This window comes from Pteronotus mesoamericanus, unplaced genomic scaffold (genome assembly GCF_021234165.1).
Source record: "Pteronotus mesoamericanus isolate MK-2021 breed Mesoamerican mustached bat unplaced genomic scaffold, CSHL_Meso_final contig_68, whole genome shotgun sequence".
NCBI lineage: Eukaryota > Metazoa > Chordata > Mammalia > Chiroptera > Mormoopidae > Pteronotus > Pteronotus mesoamericanus.
Window position 1 is genome coordinate 13,431,989 of NW_026555234.1, and position 19,959 is coordinate 13,451,947.

At 37.5% G+C, this 19,959-nt stretch overlaps 1 protein-coding gene across 2 annotated transcripts in view; it reads right to left on the reverse strand.

Annotated features, from left to right (window-relative positions):
• PPARGC1A (PPARG coactivator 1 alpha) overlaps nt 1-19,959 on the reverse strand; it is a 92,803-nt gene that overhangs the window by 18,860 nt on the left and 53,984 nt on the right. The window contains exons 3-7 of one of the 2 annotated variants that reach the window (XM_054581993.1): nt 18,783-18,977; nt 16,856-16,978; nt 15,790-15,994; nt 11,792-11,837; nt 11,609-11,682 (exon numbers count right to left, since the gene is read on the reverse strand). In XM_054581993.1, the coding sequence (XP_054437968.1) occupies nt 11,609-11,682; nt 11,792-11,837; nt 15,790-15,994; nt 16,856-16,978; nt 18,783-18,977 (643 nt within the window). The remainder of the gene's footprint in view (nt 1-11,608; nt 11,683-11,791; nt 11,838-15,789; nt 15,995-16,855; nt 16,979-18,782; nt 18,978-19,959) is intronic. The other variant, XM_054581994.1, reaches the window with a different exon arrangement.

A 19,959-nucleotide genomic window follows, 5' to 3' on the forward strand; every position in this document is an offset into this window, starting at 1 on the left:
GGCGAATGCAGGGATGACACAGGTGCCATTGACGAGAGTTCGGTAAAATACTACATTCGGATGCAGGGAACTAGACAACTCTACAACGTGATGGCTGCAATTCTTGGTCGCCACAGTTCATTAACTTAGTAAACCATGGCTAATGGAGGTATAATACATTCTTGTAAGCATAACTAATACATTCTGTCTAAAATATGGTTCTGCAACAGAAACCAAAGTGAACAGTAGCAGGAATTATTGCGGTGACGGGACCACTTCATTAGAGCAACTCATTAGGGCAGGTTATGAGGCCGAAGGATTGAAATCCAGGCTTCAGCAACTGATTTAAAAAATTTTTTTAAATAAAGGAAACAAGGGGAAAATCCACTAATTGTTGCCTTCTGTGGTTTTCTACAGGAAGGCAGAAAATTCCGTCAGGAGTCACTGTGAAGTCACTGAGGAGTCACTCCGTCGGGAGTCTGTGAAGGTGCCTCCATGAAGTTGCACCCCTGAGTAGGTGCTACTCCTCCCTTTGGACCAAGGAAGAAGAACTGTGACATGGCTTCTGAGTCCAAGAAGCTTTGAAGAAGGGAAGGCTGGAGTTCAGATGGCTTCATGCTTACAAGCGAACATTTTAGTTTACAGTACACTTTCTATTTAGGAAGATGGGTGAATGCTATTCAGCAAAAAAGAACTTTAAGCCTGCTAACACGCCTGGGGTTAGACTTAAGGCAACTGCACGTTTTAAGGAAAGGCAGAGAAATCTTACCTTGTTAGAAATAAATAAATAAATATATATGTATATTTATATTTATAGAGGGAAACCAAGTAGGTCACAGAAAGCCACATGAAATTTTGGTATGAACAGAAAGGTGCTGCCTCTCTCTTCTACTTTACAATGAACCGATGGAAAAAGTTGATATTTTTCCCTAAAATGAAATATTTTATGCCACTCTGGCAATTTTTATTATGCGTAACTAATCCTCCCTTAATGAGGAAAGAAAAGAAACAAAAATGCAAAGCGGTTTTCCTTTCAAAATCCACCCCAGAAAAGTTCATAAAGACAGGGAAACGCAAACACAAAGAGAACACAAACATCCAAGTCTCAAAAAAGCCTCCCTTCAGTAGCAGCCTACTGCATACCTACCCCTCTGTGCTAATAGATAATAAGGAGGTGACATATTATTGAATGAATCATCTCTGTCACTGAGGCAGACTCTCCTTTTTTCCCATGTCAAAAGACATGGACAAATATGTCTTTTACTCAACATGTGATCAATCTTCTCTCTTTTTTCTTGTTTTTCTTCTGCACTGCCAATATATACATACTGATTCCTACCACTACCTTCTATTACCATTACAACAAATTTAAACTAATGCCCAGCAAAGAAATGACAAGTTCTCAAATATTTCTCATAGGAATCTAATATTCTCAAAAAAATAATGATGAATAATCTCTTTGCTGAGTAAGTAACAAATATTCCAAATGACAGAGCCCTTGAATTGCAGGAGATGACATCAACATCCTAAAAGTCTAACCCCATAAATCTTTTCATGAAACCCCAAAATAAGGTAATTTCTACTTTTCCAATAAGTTATTGCCAGGCTCAATCACTTGATACTTATTATGTATAGATATATGGTTTGGTTTGTTCATTAGATTTCACATATGAGTGAAATCATATGGTATTTGTCTTTCTCTGACTTTCTTATTTCACTTAGCATAATGTTCTCCAGGTCCATCCATGCTGTCACAAAGGGTAAAATTTTCTTCTTTTTTTATGGCTGAGTAGTATTCCACTATGTAAATGTCCCATAGAGCAAAAAGAGAAAAGGACTCATGGACATGAACAACAGTGTGGTGATGGATGGGGGGCAGGGAGGTGTAAGGGGACTAAATGGTAATGGAAAAAATACAATAAAGATTAAATTTAAAAAATTAGATAAAACTATATGGTCTTGCTTCTCTTTTCTGAATATGAATTATGTCTTATCTCTTGAAGTAGATTATAAACTCTTAGCAGGATGTCACTTGAGCTTATTTTTGCAAACATTCGTACTCATTTTTGTTTTCATTTTTCTAGATCCTCCTTTGTTAGTTGATACCACATTTCAGTGTCCCAAAGATCACTTGGGAAGCTGGTTAAACATTTTTTAAATTTCTTTATTTCCTTCTTTCCTTCCTTCCTTCCTTCTTTCTTTCCTTCCTTCCTTCCTCCCTTTCCTTACAGAGGGGGGAGGGAAAGAGAAAGAGAGGGGGAGAAACAAAACATCAGTCTGCTGCCTCTCATACAAGCCCTGACCAGGGACAGAAACCACAACCCAGGTATGTGCCTCAATCAGGAATCGAACCCGCGACTTTCACTTTGAGGGATGACACTCTAACCAACTGAGCCACACCAGTCAGGGCTGGTTAAACATCTTTAATGAGATGATTCACAGAGCACATATGAAGAGTCACTGTCCTACAGATCCCATGTGGCACACTGCCTTCTACTCGGGTGCATGTATTTTGACAGATATTCTAGGCTTATGAAAAGAAACCCTAAACTTCAGAAACACCAAATTAGGCCACTATTAAAGAGAGACTAGTTCTATAAATAACTTAGCTATCTAGGGATTTTAAATATAGAAATTCTTTTTAGTCTTGAACATATGAAACCCTTGTCCTAGTACCTAAGCTCATTATCGCTTAAATAACTGATTCTCAAGTTGCTCTTGGGACTGGTGACACTCTGATTGTAGATTCTTTGAGGTAAAAACAGAGTCTTTCACCTCCTTCACATATTGGGCAGCCCGTGGCAACTGAACAGACAGTCACTGCACTCCTACTATGTGCTGGATGCCACCTATGCCAGCTGCTGGTGTTTCAGGGAATCAGCCCCAGGGAATTCACAGTTCTTTTTAAATTAAGAGACAAGTCTTTAACATTTGAACTAAGTATGTTTTCTTACATATACTCTTAAGATGTACAGAAGCTCTCTGAGAAAACCAAATATACCCTGGGAGTGAAATTATCAAGGCAGTACATTTCTGTAGGCACTACTTGTTAAAACAAATCAAGAACTCTTGCTTAGCGGATGGAAGTTACTTTAGGATTACTGAGTAGGTGGGTCTGGGGAAATAATTCAGATAATTCCCTAAACTTTTTTACTGTTTACTGAAACATCTTTAATCAGAGAGTACCTTCAAGCAAGACTGAGAAATCTCAAGAATCATAAGACCTCGAACCACCAGTGCCTAATTGAAAATCTATTTCCAGAGATAGTTGAGACCCAAAGCAAAACAACAGTGTAAGAAGAATTTTTTTTTTCTTTTAACAGTGTCAAACTTTTAAGAGCTGCTGATGGGACAGGGGACCCCTTGCTGCACCCAAACTAATTGGATTTCTCTAACCCCATCTCTCCTACCCAGATTTTTTCCCCTGCGGCAGGAGGGCAGTCAATACCAATTCCTTAATGCCACTACCTTTGCTCATCTTTCCACTAATCACCAGACCCTCAATTTCATCTCACAAGCCTAAACCAACAGTGCTAATGCCTCCCATAACCTCCGGATTATTTCCTGTGTGTTGATTTTTCTGGGGAATGTGTACATTTTGGTGTTGACAGTACAAGGTATATTCCATGCTCTCTCTTGAACTTAGCTGGTTTTGACAGATTTATGGGAGGACAGATGGCCATTACAGGCTGAAGGCTGACAAGAGGCAGTTCAGAGCATTGTTAACACACTTGCACAAACTCTCAGCAGTGCAGCTCTGTGCAGAATGTAATTCAGACTATAGCTTTTTTATTGCTGCCTATTTTCTTTTGTCAAAAGAGCCTGCTGTGCAGAGCAACAAATGGCTGCTATTACCCAGAATGTAATGGGTGTCAGACAAATCACGTAACACAAACAATCAAGAGTATGTAGGTCATATTTCAACAGAGCACAACCTTAGCAATATTTATGATTACTGCATTGAAATGTGCTCTATAATAAACAAGTACCTCTACATCACTCACACTTATGCACTTCTGCACAGCAAATCTGGGAGAAGTGGTACACACTCTACAGTCATCTTTTTAAACAGCCCTTTTATTTAAAAAAAAAAAAGTCAGAGACAAGTTTTGTTTTGTTTTGTTTTTCATTATGTGTGTGCTATAAAACGATTTTCTTGGAGGAGTTCTCTTTGGGTTTCTTTGTTTAATTGAATGACTCTGGTAAATGGTGAGTCCTCTGCTCTGTCTTCTGTGCTCCACTATCCACCCAATGACTTCAGGAGGATCTTTATTTTAATAGTTTATAACATTTTACAGAACCTCCTGCTAAAGCTGTAACTTGCTTTGGAGTTTACTTGACAGTGAGATTTTTCTTCTGTCACATGCCGATTCAGATATTGCTTAAGGAAAAACAACAAGAAGTTGAGATTATAATATGTGTAAAAACTCAACAGAAAAGGAGGACTGGGCCAAGAAAGGGGTGTGACTTGTTCTATTCATAGGTTTTTGCCCTCAAGAACTTGGAAGAGGTGTCAAGAGGTCATAGGAAGGGCTGATACTCAGCATGAGCTGTTACTGCTGCACCAGTTACTAGAATATTTCTTTGATCAAAGTTTCTCCAGCACGCTCGGCCCATCCTCTGTCTCCTCAGAACTCATAGCAACTCCATGGAGCCAGCAACCAAAGGGTTAATAGTTGTCAGGGAGGCACCTCCCACACCTATCTCTGGCTGAGAATGCCTCTGTCTCTATTACTTTTTAAGTATTTCTATGTCACTCTTGATTATATGGAACAAACTGGCCTTGCAGAAAAGCTTCAGAACATTCCAGTGACATGTGACTAATTCTCCAACTCTTGCTCAGGGAAGATGAAGATCTTATCAATTGACCCTCGTGCACTCTCCCACAGAGCTGGGGCAGGAGAGGGGAGCAGGGTGAGGATGGGCAGGACCTGGCTCTCCAGGTGGCTACCACCGAAGCCTCCCAAGCTCATATGGGAGAGGAAATTGCTTTGTTATTCTTGGCTCAAAAAAAAAAAAAAAAATTTACTGAATAGTACCCTTTCCGGAAAAGAAAACGGAGGAACAAAGAAATTCTCTTTCCCGGTGCTGGGTCAAGAAGAATGAGACTGAAAATAGAAAAATGAAGGATATGTTTGAAATATGGAAGAAATTCCTGACAGTAAGAGTTGCCAAACATTGCAATACGCTGTAAAGGGAATTTGTTGGGTCTCTCTTCCTTGGATTCTTCAGGCACAGGAATGGATTACATGACCTGTCAAAATCACTTTCCAGTTCTCTGATGCCGTGGTGGTTTTCCTTTTAAAACTACTGACTACAGCTTGTATTTTGCTCTGTTCTATTTCCCTGAAGATAAGGCACATGCAAAAGAAGTATATACCAACAGGGTAGAGCAAATGTGTGCTCTTTGTCAATATTCCATCGAGCACAATGAACTTTTAAATGCAAGTCCAAAAAAGAAAATATAATACCCTACATAAAGAAGATTGAAAAGTTACAAATTGATTAGTTAATGAGTGTGTTTGTTTTTTAAATACAAGTTCATTGATGTGCACTTTGAATGACTGCCCGTTTAAATCAAGGGAAAACAGTCAGTGAAAAATGAATGACACAAAATCACATGTCCACTATCATCAAAACCACGACGGGGAGAGGAATATATCAATGCTCTATTGCTAAAACCTAGTGTGTTAGGGTGATGAGGTTGTTGATTATTCTGCTTTTCTCACTTCCCTAAAATTAGTTATATTGCTTTTTATCACTTGTATAGTACTAACAATAAAAACAATTTACATATCCATATGGATATGCATATATATATCCATGAAATTTGGGGGTCACTCTGGTCCCTAACCAAATTTCATGTCTTAGGGATAAAACCAACTTCTTGTTCAGCTGACATTGCTTTGCCATTCCCATTTAAGAAACAAAAAGTCTAGCGCTCTGAAAATCTCCATATGCAATAGATTCGAATGCCTTCTGCCAAAAGAGCATTCTCTTTTTTCTCATCTTGCTTTACTAACAGCTATTTTGAAATCAAATTAGTTTTTACACCTGTAAAAGAGAAGTGTTTTTTTTATCAGCCAAAATGAGCTAGTTTGGGACAATCACAAAGTCAGAGCAGCTGGCAATGCCTAATAAAGCGAACTTCCTACCTCATCCCTCCTGTCTCGCAAAGACACTGCAGATGGGACAGAGGGATTATTCAGGAGGTCTTAGAATTTTGTTGATTCTTTATATTTCCACTTAAATGTTTGGAAAATTTCACTAAAATGTGTGAGCGCAAAGAAAAACAAGACACCGGAAAGGCTTGGGCAACAGCTTGATACAATTCTTCTGCCGCAGCCAAACAGATTAAGCTTGTAGACCAAGGATCAACAAATCAACAACATGCACTGTTTCTACCCTGCCCACCACCCGCCTGCTGCACTTACAGCAGACATCACTAATTGATCATGACATTCCTACTGAGCACAGACTTGGCCTTAGAATCCTTCTCAACACAATGCTCCTGGCAGCCGATACCAGTCAATGACACTCGGCGAGTGAAATGAAACCTATTTAACATAACAGATGTCTACTACTATCTTTAAAATTCAGGCTTCAGGAAAGAAGCATAATGTCTAGTCAGACAGACCTGCTTTGAACCCAGGGTTCACCACAGAGCTAAAATCAACATACAACTTTTTCCTCAACAATTAAATGGGCAGGGAGTCAAAAAGATAATACATGTGACGTGCTATTAGGGAGTTCCTAACCTCCAGAATTCGTAGTATGAGTAGATATAGCTGTTGTTGAGAGAATATCAAACAGGAGATTTTCTACCCTTACTTGGTAAATCCCACCCCCACACCAGAAAGAGTATATGTTCGATTTCATGGGGAATGAGGAGGATTTTGCCACAAAAAGAAATGAATACATAATTTCATATATGAGGGTGCCAAAGAGGAGATAACATTAACTTAATGAAAGGGAACAAGTTAAAGAAAATCAACAGCTGAAAAGATAAACAACAAGGTGCAATGACCTTAGTAGATAAACTTCACATAGAATTAGTAGTTAAATAGCTAATATTTATTGAACACATACATGCTGGTACTGGGCTAAGCCTTTTTCATGTTTTATCTCACTTAATCCTCATGGTAACTCAATAAAATGCAGGTGTGGTTATTATCTTCATTTGATGCATAAGGATCCCTAGTCTTAGAGAAGTTTATTAAATTGACCAAAAGCCATACAGCTAGGTAGGGATAGATTCAGAATTTGAACTTAGATTAGTCCAGTATCCGAGCCAAGGTTCCTCACAACTTCACTAAGCTATGCTGTCTGTTTTTTAAAAATCATAATAAATTACTTTTATTTGGAGCATTGCTGCTTATAAAGTGTATTGGTTCAGGTTAAACCACATGAAATTGCCATTTTTGTATGTCAAAAATGGTTGAGTACTGGCAATTTTATGTTTCAACCTATACTGTAGTCCTTTGAGTCAAACAGTAATTTCATTTGGGAATTACAAATAAGGTTTTAAAATTGAGGAATCTGAGACCTAGATAAGATTAAGGATATTGAAAGAGTCCCAGAAATAAAAAGATGAAGGAGGGAGAGTATTTGTGTTATCTTGCATAGTTCTTTACTGATTTCACTGCCCATGCAAAATTCCTTCTTACCTAAACATCTCTTTGATTTCCTGCTTTCTTGCTTCTGCTCCAGCAATATCTTCTCCCCTCTCCACCCATGCACTTTAAAATCTGATACACATATTTTTCTCCCTTAAGGCTCCCCAGCTTACCCTGTGGAGAACGTAGTTTCTTCCAAACTCCTTTCCATAGATCACCTCACTCACTCACTACATAATGGTATTTGTCTTAATCCTGCTTTTAGTCCTGAACTGCCTTCATATGTTTTTCTTCTCAGTCTTCTGCAATCATTGTATAGAACTTGAAGCCTTGTTACAGCGTTCTCTTTGATAACCTCTTTTCTCCCTTTGGTGATTCGCTGAGGCATAATTAGTGTCTACTATGGAAAAACTTTACTCAAGATTTTTAGAGAAAATGGAGATCATAAGCATCACATTCCAAACCCACACTATCTCTACCAAAAAAGCAAAACAAAACTCTCCTCCACCCTTCTCCTCCTCCAGGCACCACCCTCCAGGCAAGTTCCAAAAAGTTCCAGAAAGCATCCTCCAAGCTTCTCCTCGTCCCCTGCCTTCCTATAGCTTTCAGCTCCTTCTTGCGTGCAGTGCCGTGGGGCCCTGCCTCAGCTCTTATAATTTGCATCTTCACACTTACAACTACCATGCTCAACAAACTCAAAACCAGTCTCTGTGCTATATGAGGTAACTAGACATGATAAATAATAAATAATATTTTCTCTTCATACTTCTTATGCAGTGTGTTCTTTTCTCCCAACAGCCTATGAGCCCATATCTTAAACATGGTAGCATTTATTTAGCACGTACTATGAGCCAAATACTATGTGCCATGGATTAATCTCTATTTCTGACACTTGCTGCACCCCTCTCCACTAAGATCTAGCATACTGCAAGAGCAAGTATGAAAAATATCTTGTTAAATTGTTTTCCATTGTACCAGATAATCTTTTAAAGCACCAAGAAAAAAAGGATTTAAACTAGTGAGGCGAATTCTGGTTCTCTGACAGATATAAATCCACTGTATATATATTTTCAAGATTATAAGTATTTTTAAAGTATTTTCTATAAATCTGTACCTGTCTTTCAATGGCATAGGCCACTACCTACCAAAATTATCACTAAATTATTTGAAATTAGGTACTTATCAATAAGAGAAATATTAAAATTTCTGGCAAAAAATAAAAGTAAGTGCTTTTTATAACAACATAATCTCACTAATAAAAGACATGCAACTTAAATGATATGTTCATACACATAAATTAACAAAACACTTTAAAATGAAGACACTCAATGCTAGCAAGGATGAAATAAAGCAAGTATATACATAGAGAGTTAATAGGACTATAAATGGAAACACTCCTTTTAGAAAGCAGTGTGGCAATATATGTTACAAAGCCCCCAAGGTATTTATGTCCTTATATTCAGTATGACTTAGTAGATATTTATTTTGAGGAAATAATAAAAAAAATTATGAATGAAGATTTCCACTGCAATGCTATTTAAAAATGGTAACAACCTAAATGTGTAACAGTAGGAGAATGAATGAGTAAATTTAGAAATATGTACTCAAACTAAGGTTAAACAGTATTCTAAAAGCCTAAAAGTAAAGGGCTGTGATAATACAAAATTCCTTTCTAAAATGTTAATTGAAAAATTGGGATGCAAAATTATACACACACACACACACACACACACACACACACACACACACACAAACACAACCACAAAATGATCAGAGAGAGATATATATAAAACAATGGTATATATATATTTGCAGCTTAGAACTCCAAGTAATTTTCCTACTACATTATATTACTTACTTTTTCATAATAAACTTCATTATTTATAATCAGAGAACAATAAAAAGTGTTTCTTCAACATAAAGCTTGGTTTTAGTACACACCGTGGAAGCTTTCTCAGTCCTCTCAAAACTGACTAATACAACAAGTAACTCACTAAAACAAGTGACTGACAAATATAACATTCCGAACATTCCTAGTCAATAGATTCTTTTCAGTTAACTTGTTCCTATAAGTCATAGTAGGGCATTTTTTCCAAGCCAGTTTGCGTCCATTACACTGCTGACTAAAATGATGTAAGAGAATAAAATATTATGTAAATTAATAAAAATATCAGTGAGAAAAATGTTTCAATAAAGGGATCTGATAAGGACTGAAAGAAGGGCTGTCAAGTCAGTTGTAGAAGACGGCAAATGGAAAACACCGAGGCATCATGGGGCTTATGATATAATTTACACGAAAATCATAAAACTCTAGAATGATTCTATACACAGACTACCACACAAAGGTCTTTTAAACTTTTCTTTTAAAGAGTAAGAAACAAAAAGTGGGACCGTCTATAACACACTGTCAGTGAGGCTTGTGCCAGAAAGATGAATGAATCCCAGTTAGCACACTTAGGTTCAAAGTAAAAATCTTTTACCAAAAATGTTATATTTTAATGTATATTTATGTTTTAAACAAAAACAAAATGTCAATACCATGTATATTTTAATCAACTTTTAGATAAACCCACCAAATACTCTTTCTCATTGGTCAGATAGGAAGGCTTCTACTGCATATAATATATACACACAAGAGTAACTTATAATCATATATGTAAAGTATAATTAAGTTATGTATATGCTTATAAGCAAATATATGTGTGCATATGTATATATGCATATAAAGATATATGGGTATATATGTATGTATGTATATATATGAGTCTACATATACACACATATAAAGTATATATAAATACCATGAAATTAACTACTCTACTGCTTCACCAAATCATGCAATCATGCAATAGACCTCTCATAAGAAGGTAATTTAGCAAACTCAAAGTGTGAAATTAGACTTAGCGACAATGATCATGGCGCGAGCAGGCACTATGGTTCTGGTTGAAAGCATCTTGTTTAACTTACTGTTCCTTCACCCTTATCAGCAATGGCCAGAGCCAAGGAACCTCTTGTTCAGACATCCTAAGATTCACTTTCTGGTGGGGTTCAAGTACCTAAACTTAAAGCACTTGTGCAAAGACACCATTTACAACCAACTCAGGAGCCGGCTTTGGGACTCTGGTTTAATAAGTTTCTCAGAGGTCAGTCCAAGTTTTTAGTGCTCCTTCCTCTTCAGTATGTGAAGTCAAGACTGGCTAAATGAGTTCAGAAGTCCAAGTGGTGAAGTAAATAGCTCTTCTTTAAAATACATATAAGAACGTTTTGTATTGGTGAATGGGCATATTCTCATTTTTCTCCTTGGCTGAAAAGATATTAAAATGGTAACACACAGAGGAGAGCATTACACTGTTAGGTACACTGGGCAGTGAGAAAACATTCCAAGTGAAGCATCAAGAGTAGTAAACCTGGCTTCAAACCTTTGCTCCTTGCTTTCTAGCTCGGTGATTTGGGCAAGTTGCTAAACCTTTCTGAACCATATTTTCTCATCTTAAAAATGAGAGAACTACCACCATGTTATGAGGTTTTGTGAAATTAGCCAAAACCATGCACGTGTCTGGCACATTTATTCAGAGATCAACAAATGTTCACTTCTCCACCTCTTCAGGTTTTGGTGTCTTAACCTGAAATAGGGTTATTGGAGGATCCAAAGTGGTAACACATACAGGGTGAGGCAAAAGTAGGTTTACAGTTGTTTGTATGGAAAACAATACAATAATTAATAAATAATACAAGAATGAACTCTGTTTCATATTCTCACAACTGTAAACCTACTTTTGTCCCACCTTGTACATGTCAGAGACTCTGCCTCAAGTCTGATCCATAATAAATGTCTTCTCATAAAAAAATAAACAACTAGAAATACTAATAGGTAACTTCTTACCCAATGTTGCTTGCTCTCTATTAATCTCATTAATCACATAAAGGAAACATTCTACTATTTCATGTTTTTCTCACACACACACACACACACACACACACACACACAATTCCCAGTGATATATAAGGCTCACCTGCAGTTCCAGAGAGTTCCACACTTAAGGTTCGTTCAATAGTCTTGTTCTCAAATGGGGAACCCTTGGGGTCACTGGAAGATATGGCACATTTATAAAAACAAACTGAAATGGAGTTGCTGTAGCCAAATGTATTAGAACCCCCTTCCCTTTCTGAAAATGGTTACGTTTCTTAATACTTACTTTGGTGACTCTGGGGTCAGAGGAAGAGATAAAGTTGTTGGTTTGGCTAAAGGGAAAAAAAGGAAACTAATTATGAAATATTGAGTGTTTTTTTAGATTTGTTTTCTTTCTACAACAGTCAGGTTGGAAACTGGAAAATGGAAAACGAAAGTAAGGAAATTTCTAAATATTGGCTCAAAGTCAGACAACAGTCCATTATGCTAAAAAAAAAAAAATTCCAAACAACATTTGCATAAGGGAACTATCAATTCAAAAAACATACAAAAATAGAAATTTAAAAAGAAATGTAGCCTCCCTGTTAAGGATACAAAATTCACATCAAACCATCAGAGAGAAATAATGCTTTCTATTTTAATTTGGAATACAGTACACGGTTTGTTTAGACAAGAAGAGAGCAGAGTAACTACAAGATGACAGAACGTTATGAATATTCAGTTGATTTTTCTCCTGAAATGTATAATTTTATATCTAGCCTGAGACTAGGCTATCTGTATGAGGCCAAAGCTCACACAATAACCATTCTATTCACTAAAAATTAATAGTGAGATATGGCAAGTTGTGCACAGTGACCCAGGCAGTTGGAAGAGGGTTCAGATCCCCAAATTGAATAGACAAGTAAAGTAAAATACTCTGTTTATCAGCTGAGAGACCCATTGATTTGCAAAGAGAGCTCACGTACTCCTTCTATGCTTCCTAAATTTTACCTCCTACAGAATGCATTTCCCAATTATGAAGGGTGAAGTAAGAATTTTCTTCTTACTCCAAAATTTCTATTGCTTCTCTTCAGCAATCTTGTATTTTGAACAGAAGGAGGGGAAAGCATGATGAAAAATGTTCTTGGGTACATATCTATATATTATGTATATATGCTTATCTACAAATATATATTTAAATGTATGTCAATTTTTTTTCTCAGTAAAATAACTGCTTTCAAAAGGTCAAGAGATAGTCATTTAAGCAATGAAAATCATGGAATTGAAATCAAAAAGGTCTTTAAAATAAACTTCCTTATTTTATGGGTAGAAAACCTAGAAAAATCTTTTGAGATGCTAAGTGATATTGCCACAGCTATAAAACTAGTTTCTGGCAGAGTTGGTCCAGAATGTGTTTCCTTTCTCCTTATTATTAAAAGGAACTGCAACCAATAGATATTAAAGTAAATTCATCAACCCCAGTAATTAAGGTCTTTTGAAATGTAAAAATATTATTTATATCCAAATTAGGCTGAAATTAGATACTTTACTTGGATAAATAGTATTTACATATTTAATTTGTAGGTTTAGATTCAGTTTTTAAACAATGGAATGGTTTATCATCTATCCAATGTGCATTCACTGATTCGAAGCTCATGCTGTCTTCTACAAATTAGGTACATTGACTGATTGATCTTTTTCATATATACACATAAATGACTGGCTTTACATTAATTTTTTACTATGTCTGATATAATGAGCCTTTCAAAAAGAGCACACTTATGAAAAAAATTTACCAACTTTTACAGTGCTCAACTAATAATTAAGATAATGTGTACATGTTCTATAGAAAATGTCACCAGATATGAACCATGTACTGTTTCACACAAGAAAGGTACATTGAAAATCAGTCACTAGAATTCCAGTTTTCAAGGTGCAGAGTAGGCTATCTGAACTGCTCAAAGTAAGACTCCCAAAATTCTCGTAGTTGGGTATATAGGTAAGGCCAAGGGCAATAGAAAAAGAGGGGTGGGTAGTGGCCATATTTAATGAGGCCAAAGGCAAACAGGAAATGAGGGCCATAGGAAGGGCACAGCTCAAACCATATACAGATTCTAATCCTTCAATCTGCCCAGGCTCACAAAAGCTACCACTAACGGAACATCGATTTGTGTCACTCGGAGTTTAATCCACGTTGTTACAATGACTGGTAGACCAGAGACTCTATGATCCTTGAGGGCAGGAAGTCATCTTTTTCATGTAGATCATGGTATTTTTGATGAGTGAATACATTAGTGAATGAATGAAAAAGTGAGTTAATGAGACCACAAATTGTGCCAAAGACCAGACCCTTATCCTAGGAATTTAAAAGAACCTGACTCCTCAATGGTATAAAAAGCACACAGAAAGTCCAGTGAGAAAAAAGCTACAGTATGTTAAGAAAGGTGGCCTCAATAGATCCTCTCTTAGTTATCATCTCCAATAGGTCATATTTTTTTAATTTTCAAATTTTGAATATAATTTAAATAATCCCTAAAGCTGAGCATTTATCTCCTGTTGGTTGTTAACAGCAGCCATGTTTATTTTTTTTAGGCCCTTCATAACTACCAGAATATACATATATTTTTGTCAAAAGAGTTTATTCAGGGATAAGCTGTTTATGTCGCACAGACATACACCTTAAAAAAAAAAGCATGCATCTTCTCCTAAAAAATAATTCCTCCACAGGCCAATTGAACGCCTCACTGCCATCGTTCGTAACAGTTTACACTAATATATAGTGGTACGCAAATTTAAAAATAAAAAAAAAAAAACACCAAAACCCTCAAAATCCAAAAGAACCAATTCAAGTGTAAAAGAAAAAAAGTCTTTAAAATGTGTTGTTGGCCTGGGTTCACTGACGACAAGGCTTCATGGAGCTGGAGACTTCAGGTTCAGCTCCAGCAAGTGCACGGGGGACCAGCAGGAGGTGGAGAGAGTGCGCCCAGCTGCTTCCCTTCGCCTGAGGCCTTCAACAGCGTGTCCACCTGCGCTCCCCGCCCCCGCCCCTGCTCCCGCACCCGCCGCCCCCAGCTGGGCTTTTCCACCCCGGGGGGTAAAACTCTTCCAGAGAGTGAGTGAGGGCCCGATCCGGGCTAAGCAAGCTAAGAGAATATGGCTCATTTCGATAAATTCGCTTATATTTCCCCGAAGTGACAGAAAGGGATAGTAACCTAACTGGGAGCCAATTTAAAATGTTGAAGGAAGGTTCCTGAAAATTCTGGGCTTAGGGTGAAGTGGGCATGAGACCGGGAAACTTGTAACACAGGGAAAGAAAATATTTTTGAAAAGCAGCGACAGCATACCTGCGCAAAATACTCATGGTTCAAAACAGGGATGAGGGGCTACCACTCTGCAGCTGGACAGGGACTTTGGGAAAACAAGGAAAGAAAAGAAGGTGGGTGTTTACAAATGCTGTAGTAGCACATGCCTGCCTCCATTACAGGGGTAGAGGGGTAGAGCACTTGGAAACTGGGATATTTTAAAGCAACAGCAACTTTCAATATGTTCTTTTTGGGCCTCTATAACTAGACAATTTTGAGAGAAGGAGCCAAAAGGAAAGAAAATTATCTCTCTGCCAAGAGAGGTTTTCCCCAAATCACTCTGATCTGCCTCAGAAGTGTCAGCATCCTAGTAACATATAGGGATAATAAAATATCAACCTAGATGTTTTGTTTAATCTAGGCAATATTTTTTAAGATAGGCCACAAATTTAAAAAGTTCTAGGAATCCCCAGATCCTTATGTACAAAATAAAGCCTGTGAGCCTAACATGTACTCTTTCAAAAGGGAAGGAGAGAATGCCCTTAATCACAAGAGGCTGCATATTTATTATTTACAATTTCTTAAGGTACATACACAGCAAATCAGCAATGCCTTATTTGTTTCATTATTGAAAGAGAAAAAGAATAAGAACTCTATAATGAATCGCCTAGCCCGGCTTGCCCTGAACTCCAGTTATCTCAGCATCTCGGAGTTCACGGAAACCCTGTCTGAGCTTGCGATGCTCCCTTACTGTCACCCCCAGTCTGGATAACATTTCAGGTGTCATTCGGTGACTGTGAATCAAGCCGCCCATCAGCTAAATAGGATATGTTCAAGCTGTGTCCAAGGAAGGGTGTTTACCCCCCATGTAAAGTGCTGAAATTCTCCTCCTGGAGAGACACCTCGGGAACGGAAGCCCAGAGTGTGGGCATTGTCAGCCTTGCCCCTGCTGCCTTTCCCTTCAGCGCCCTCACCCACAGAGTGTGCTCGGTCCCCAGCCTACCTTGTAAATGCTGCGGCTGTGACTGTGTGTGGGACTTCTTTTTGGAGGTGCATTTGTCTCTGCTGCTGTTCCTGGTCTCTGTGGGTTTGGTGTGAGGAGGGTCATCGTTTGTGGTCAGATATTTGAGAAGCTCCGAGCAGGGACGTCTTTGTGGCTTTTGCTGTTGACAAATGCTCTTCGCTTTATTGCTCCATGAATTCTCGGTCTTAAAAACAAGGCATAAAGAAAGCTAAAATTAGTGAACTGAACCTTAGCAGAATGGATATAGGTTTTCTGAAGAGATGAGATTTTCAATGAAGTGTTCAGTCTAAGTGTACTAGATCTATGAGCTGTGAATAATTGTTTGCAGAACAAGGGAAGAAAATTACATTTAAAATTCCTAAATGACATTTATGCAGCTTTTTATTTCATTTCTCCTACATTTCAATGTTCTTACTCAGCAACATGTAACTAACAAGACCCTATAGCGCCTTTACTGTGAATAAAAAAAAAAATAAGCTGGTTTAAACCTTAATTTGCTACTGATTGCTAGAGCCCAGTATTCACAATTCTCTTAAGTACCCCTTAACGCTCCCTTTTCACTCACAGTGAATGGCAAGACAAACATTGTTTAATACAGCCCGCTAACAGAATTATGTCACTGCCAGCATTCCATCCAATTAATGGCAGAGATGGATCTTTTGTGGTGATTCTGGAGCAATCTTTCTCAGGTTAGACAGCTGGCAAAATGGCAATCCTGCATCTTGAAGTCACTTATAGATAATACCAGCCCATCAGCCAATTAAATTGTAGCCCACATTGCTGCACATATTAACAAAGTGGGCAACAAGTAACAGACGGTGGACCTTCCATTCCAATTGTCCAAAGACAAATGAACTCTTCCTAGTTTAAACGAGCTAGCGTGCTGCTTTTGGAAACTCATTTCAAAATTGGTTTCACCATCATGAAGCAGCTGCAGGATCCCAGCGGAATGAACACAAATAAATAAAACTACGATTTGTTTTACAGCTTCAAGCAAAAACCCTTTGTTACTTTCCCTCCTGTATTAAAAAGTTTACTTTTGTACCTTAACGACTGCAGGGTTTGTTCTGATCCTGTGATTATGGTTTGCATGGTTCTGGGTACTGAGACCACTGCATTCATTATAACTTAGCTGAGTGTTGGCTGGTGCCAGTAAGAGCTTCTTAAGCTAGAAAAATATCAGAGAAGGGGAAAGGCAAGAAAATTATGAGTCTTCTAAGCACTAGAATAAGTTACTAATATTTTAACCTTAAAAATAATTATCATTATAAAAAGTAATTCTATCACTCTTTAATTATATCAAGCCTTAGCCCAAAAGCACTAACAAAAGTGTATTTTTAAAAAGTAAGAAAAGTTTGGCATCACACCACCAACTGTGAAAGTATTTCCTTCTCCTACAGTTGAGACTTAGTTTTATCTACCTCCATTTTTCTTTTGCATAAAATAAAGCAAAAGGATCTTCCTAAAAGGATTTCCAAATCACTGCTAGGTGAAAAAAGCTGCCTTGCTAAATGACAACTTGGGGAGTGTGTAGAGAATATATGGAAATTTTCTCCTCAATAACCCAAATTAATCAAGTGGCAATAAATGAAAGATTCTGTGACATTTTGAATAATGTTGCACAATCAAGCATATTACTTTACTGATTCAAATAATATTTGGAATAAAAGAGTGGCTATCATTGAAGATTTGTAAATAGGTAGTATTGGGAGATGTGCGTTCTGGCTCAGGCAAAGCATTTACTGTCTGTTGACCTCTGGTTCTTTGCTTGACTTGAGGGCCTTCCAGGATCTCCCTGCCTGGGACTCATAGTATGACTCTAGGTCAACATGGCCTCCCAGTTGAACCAATTGTGTGAATGAAAACCATTTAGTATCAATGTAAAAAAAAAAACAAAAACAAAAACCCGGGGTCCTAGACAGCAAAGCCAACCATACTGAAAACTGGAGAAACTGGGGAATAAATAACAATTACGTATGAGATATTTTCTTCTAGACTAGAATTCTGAGAAGGCAAGAAATCCAAGTAGGGTCTCCATCTGTTTACCTGGAGTGCTTTTAACATTTAAAAATTTAGAAATGAGAAGAAACAACCTCTAAATGGTACATCAAAGCACATTATTAAAGTCTGGAGGATGGCATTCTGTAATTTACATAGAGTGCTCTTACATCAGATTTATGGCAAATGACAAATGGCTACCACAGATGAGAAGGGAAACTATGTCTTAGAACTAATAAAATTCTGGTCAAGCACTGCACTGGAAAGAAAATTCACTCTTCATCCCCAAGAAATTCACTCTTCATTGCCTACCATAAATTTCGGTAACTTGGGTTGCAAATGTGCTATTATTTTTCAATCTTCATAAGAATTATAGATCCAAAACCTTAAAGTATTACATATCCCTTAATATACCCTCTATTTCTAGAATTTTATGCATAAGAATAAAACTACAAATATGTCAAGTAAAAAGTGGGGGGAAAAGACTAACTATCTAACTATAGGGATGGCTTAATAAATTAGGACATCTTCAAATAATAAAATACTATACAACCATTAAAAATAATATGCACATTTAAAATTTACAAACATGTTGATGATATAGCTTTATGAAAGAGGAGATTTCAAACATTTTTGCATATTAGAGGTTATTAGAAATTACAGGTGAATTTTTAGTCTATTTTTTTGATTGTCCACATTTTGTAAATTTCTACCATAAACATAAATGATACTAAGAAATAAACACACACTCATAGACACAATAGTTTTAAAAATGCAGGAAGATCACATGAAGACGGTATTATCAACACTTTTAAACACAGAATCACAGAATGTGCAACTCTGAGTGTGCTTGGGGACTGTTTTGGCAACAGTCGAAATTAAAAATCCAGACCTTATTGTTACTACATCATACCCATGCAGCAGGTAGCCAGAGGCAACTCCAATTTCTGTTAAACAGTAGGAAGGGTTCTTACTAGAGACGGCTCTTCGGCCTCCTGAGGCGGAGGGGTGCCGTCAGGCATGGAGGAAGGACTAGCCTCATTCTCAGTGGTCACATCTCCATCTGTCAGCGCATCAAATGAGGGCAATCCGTCTTCATCCACAGGGAGGCTGTCCAGTGTCTCTGTGAGGACTGCTAGCAAGTTCGCCTCATTTTCTTCATCTATCTTCTGCAAAAACCGAAAAACAGAAGACGACGTGAGTTGACATTGGGAGATGGGTAGCACTATTAATAGCATTGATTGGACATGTTTAGCCAAATGAGTAAATGATACATGAAATTTGAATGCCCATGCCAGAACACAAAGACCATGTCTTCCTCAAGCTCCAAATTCACTTTTGGTCTGAAACATGGAATTAATTAATACCTCTACTGTACCATTTTCTGATTGTCGAACTGTCCGATTTAGCAATTTATTATGCCGGTGCTTAATGCGGCTATATATAATTCTGTCTTGTTCACAGTCATTTTCCACATGTTTATGCCTTGTTTCCCTAACTAAGAGATGACCTAGAGAGTCTCAGGGCTTGAGAAAATTTCAACCATCATCCATTTCATCTTCACATATATGTTTCAATCTCCACAGCAAAGCTGCCATAATGTGTAGAAAACTGAACATCACCAGAAACCAAAACTATACCAAGAGAAACTGTACACTTTCATGATTTCAATTATGATATTATCGTTGAATGCTTCACAGTCATTTATTTTTTTTTCCCTACCTCGTTTCCCAACTTTAGTCATAAATCTATAACTGCATACTGGATATTTCCACCTGAGAATAGCTCCTTCATCTCCAAAACCCAAATCTAGGATGGTCCATGACAAAGTTACTATTTCTCTTGACTTCTCACATTTAGGTAACAACGCTTCAGACCAAAACTCTGTAACTACTGTGAGTCCTCTTTATCTGCCTCATCACTAAGTACAGTCTTACTTTGTAACATCTCTTAAATGTATTCATTTCTTGAGGGCAAGTGTACAATTCTAGTGTAAACTCACTTCTAAGGGGGGCCCCTCCAAACATACTCTAACTCGTTTTCCCGCACTCCTTGGAAAGCTAATGTTCACTTATTCATTCCACAAATATTTTTGAACACCTCAACTATATCAGGGCCATGTTTGGAGTTGAAGGTACAAAGAGAAACAAG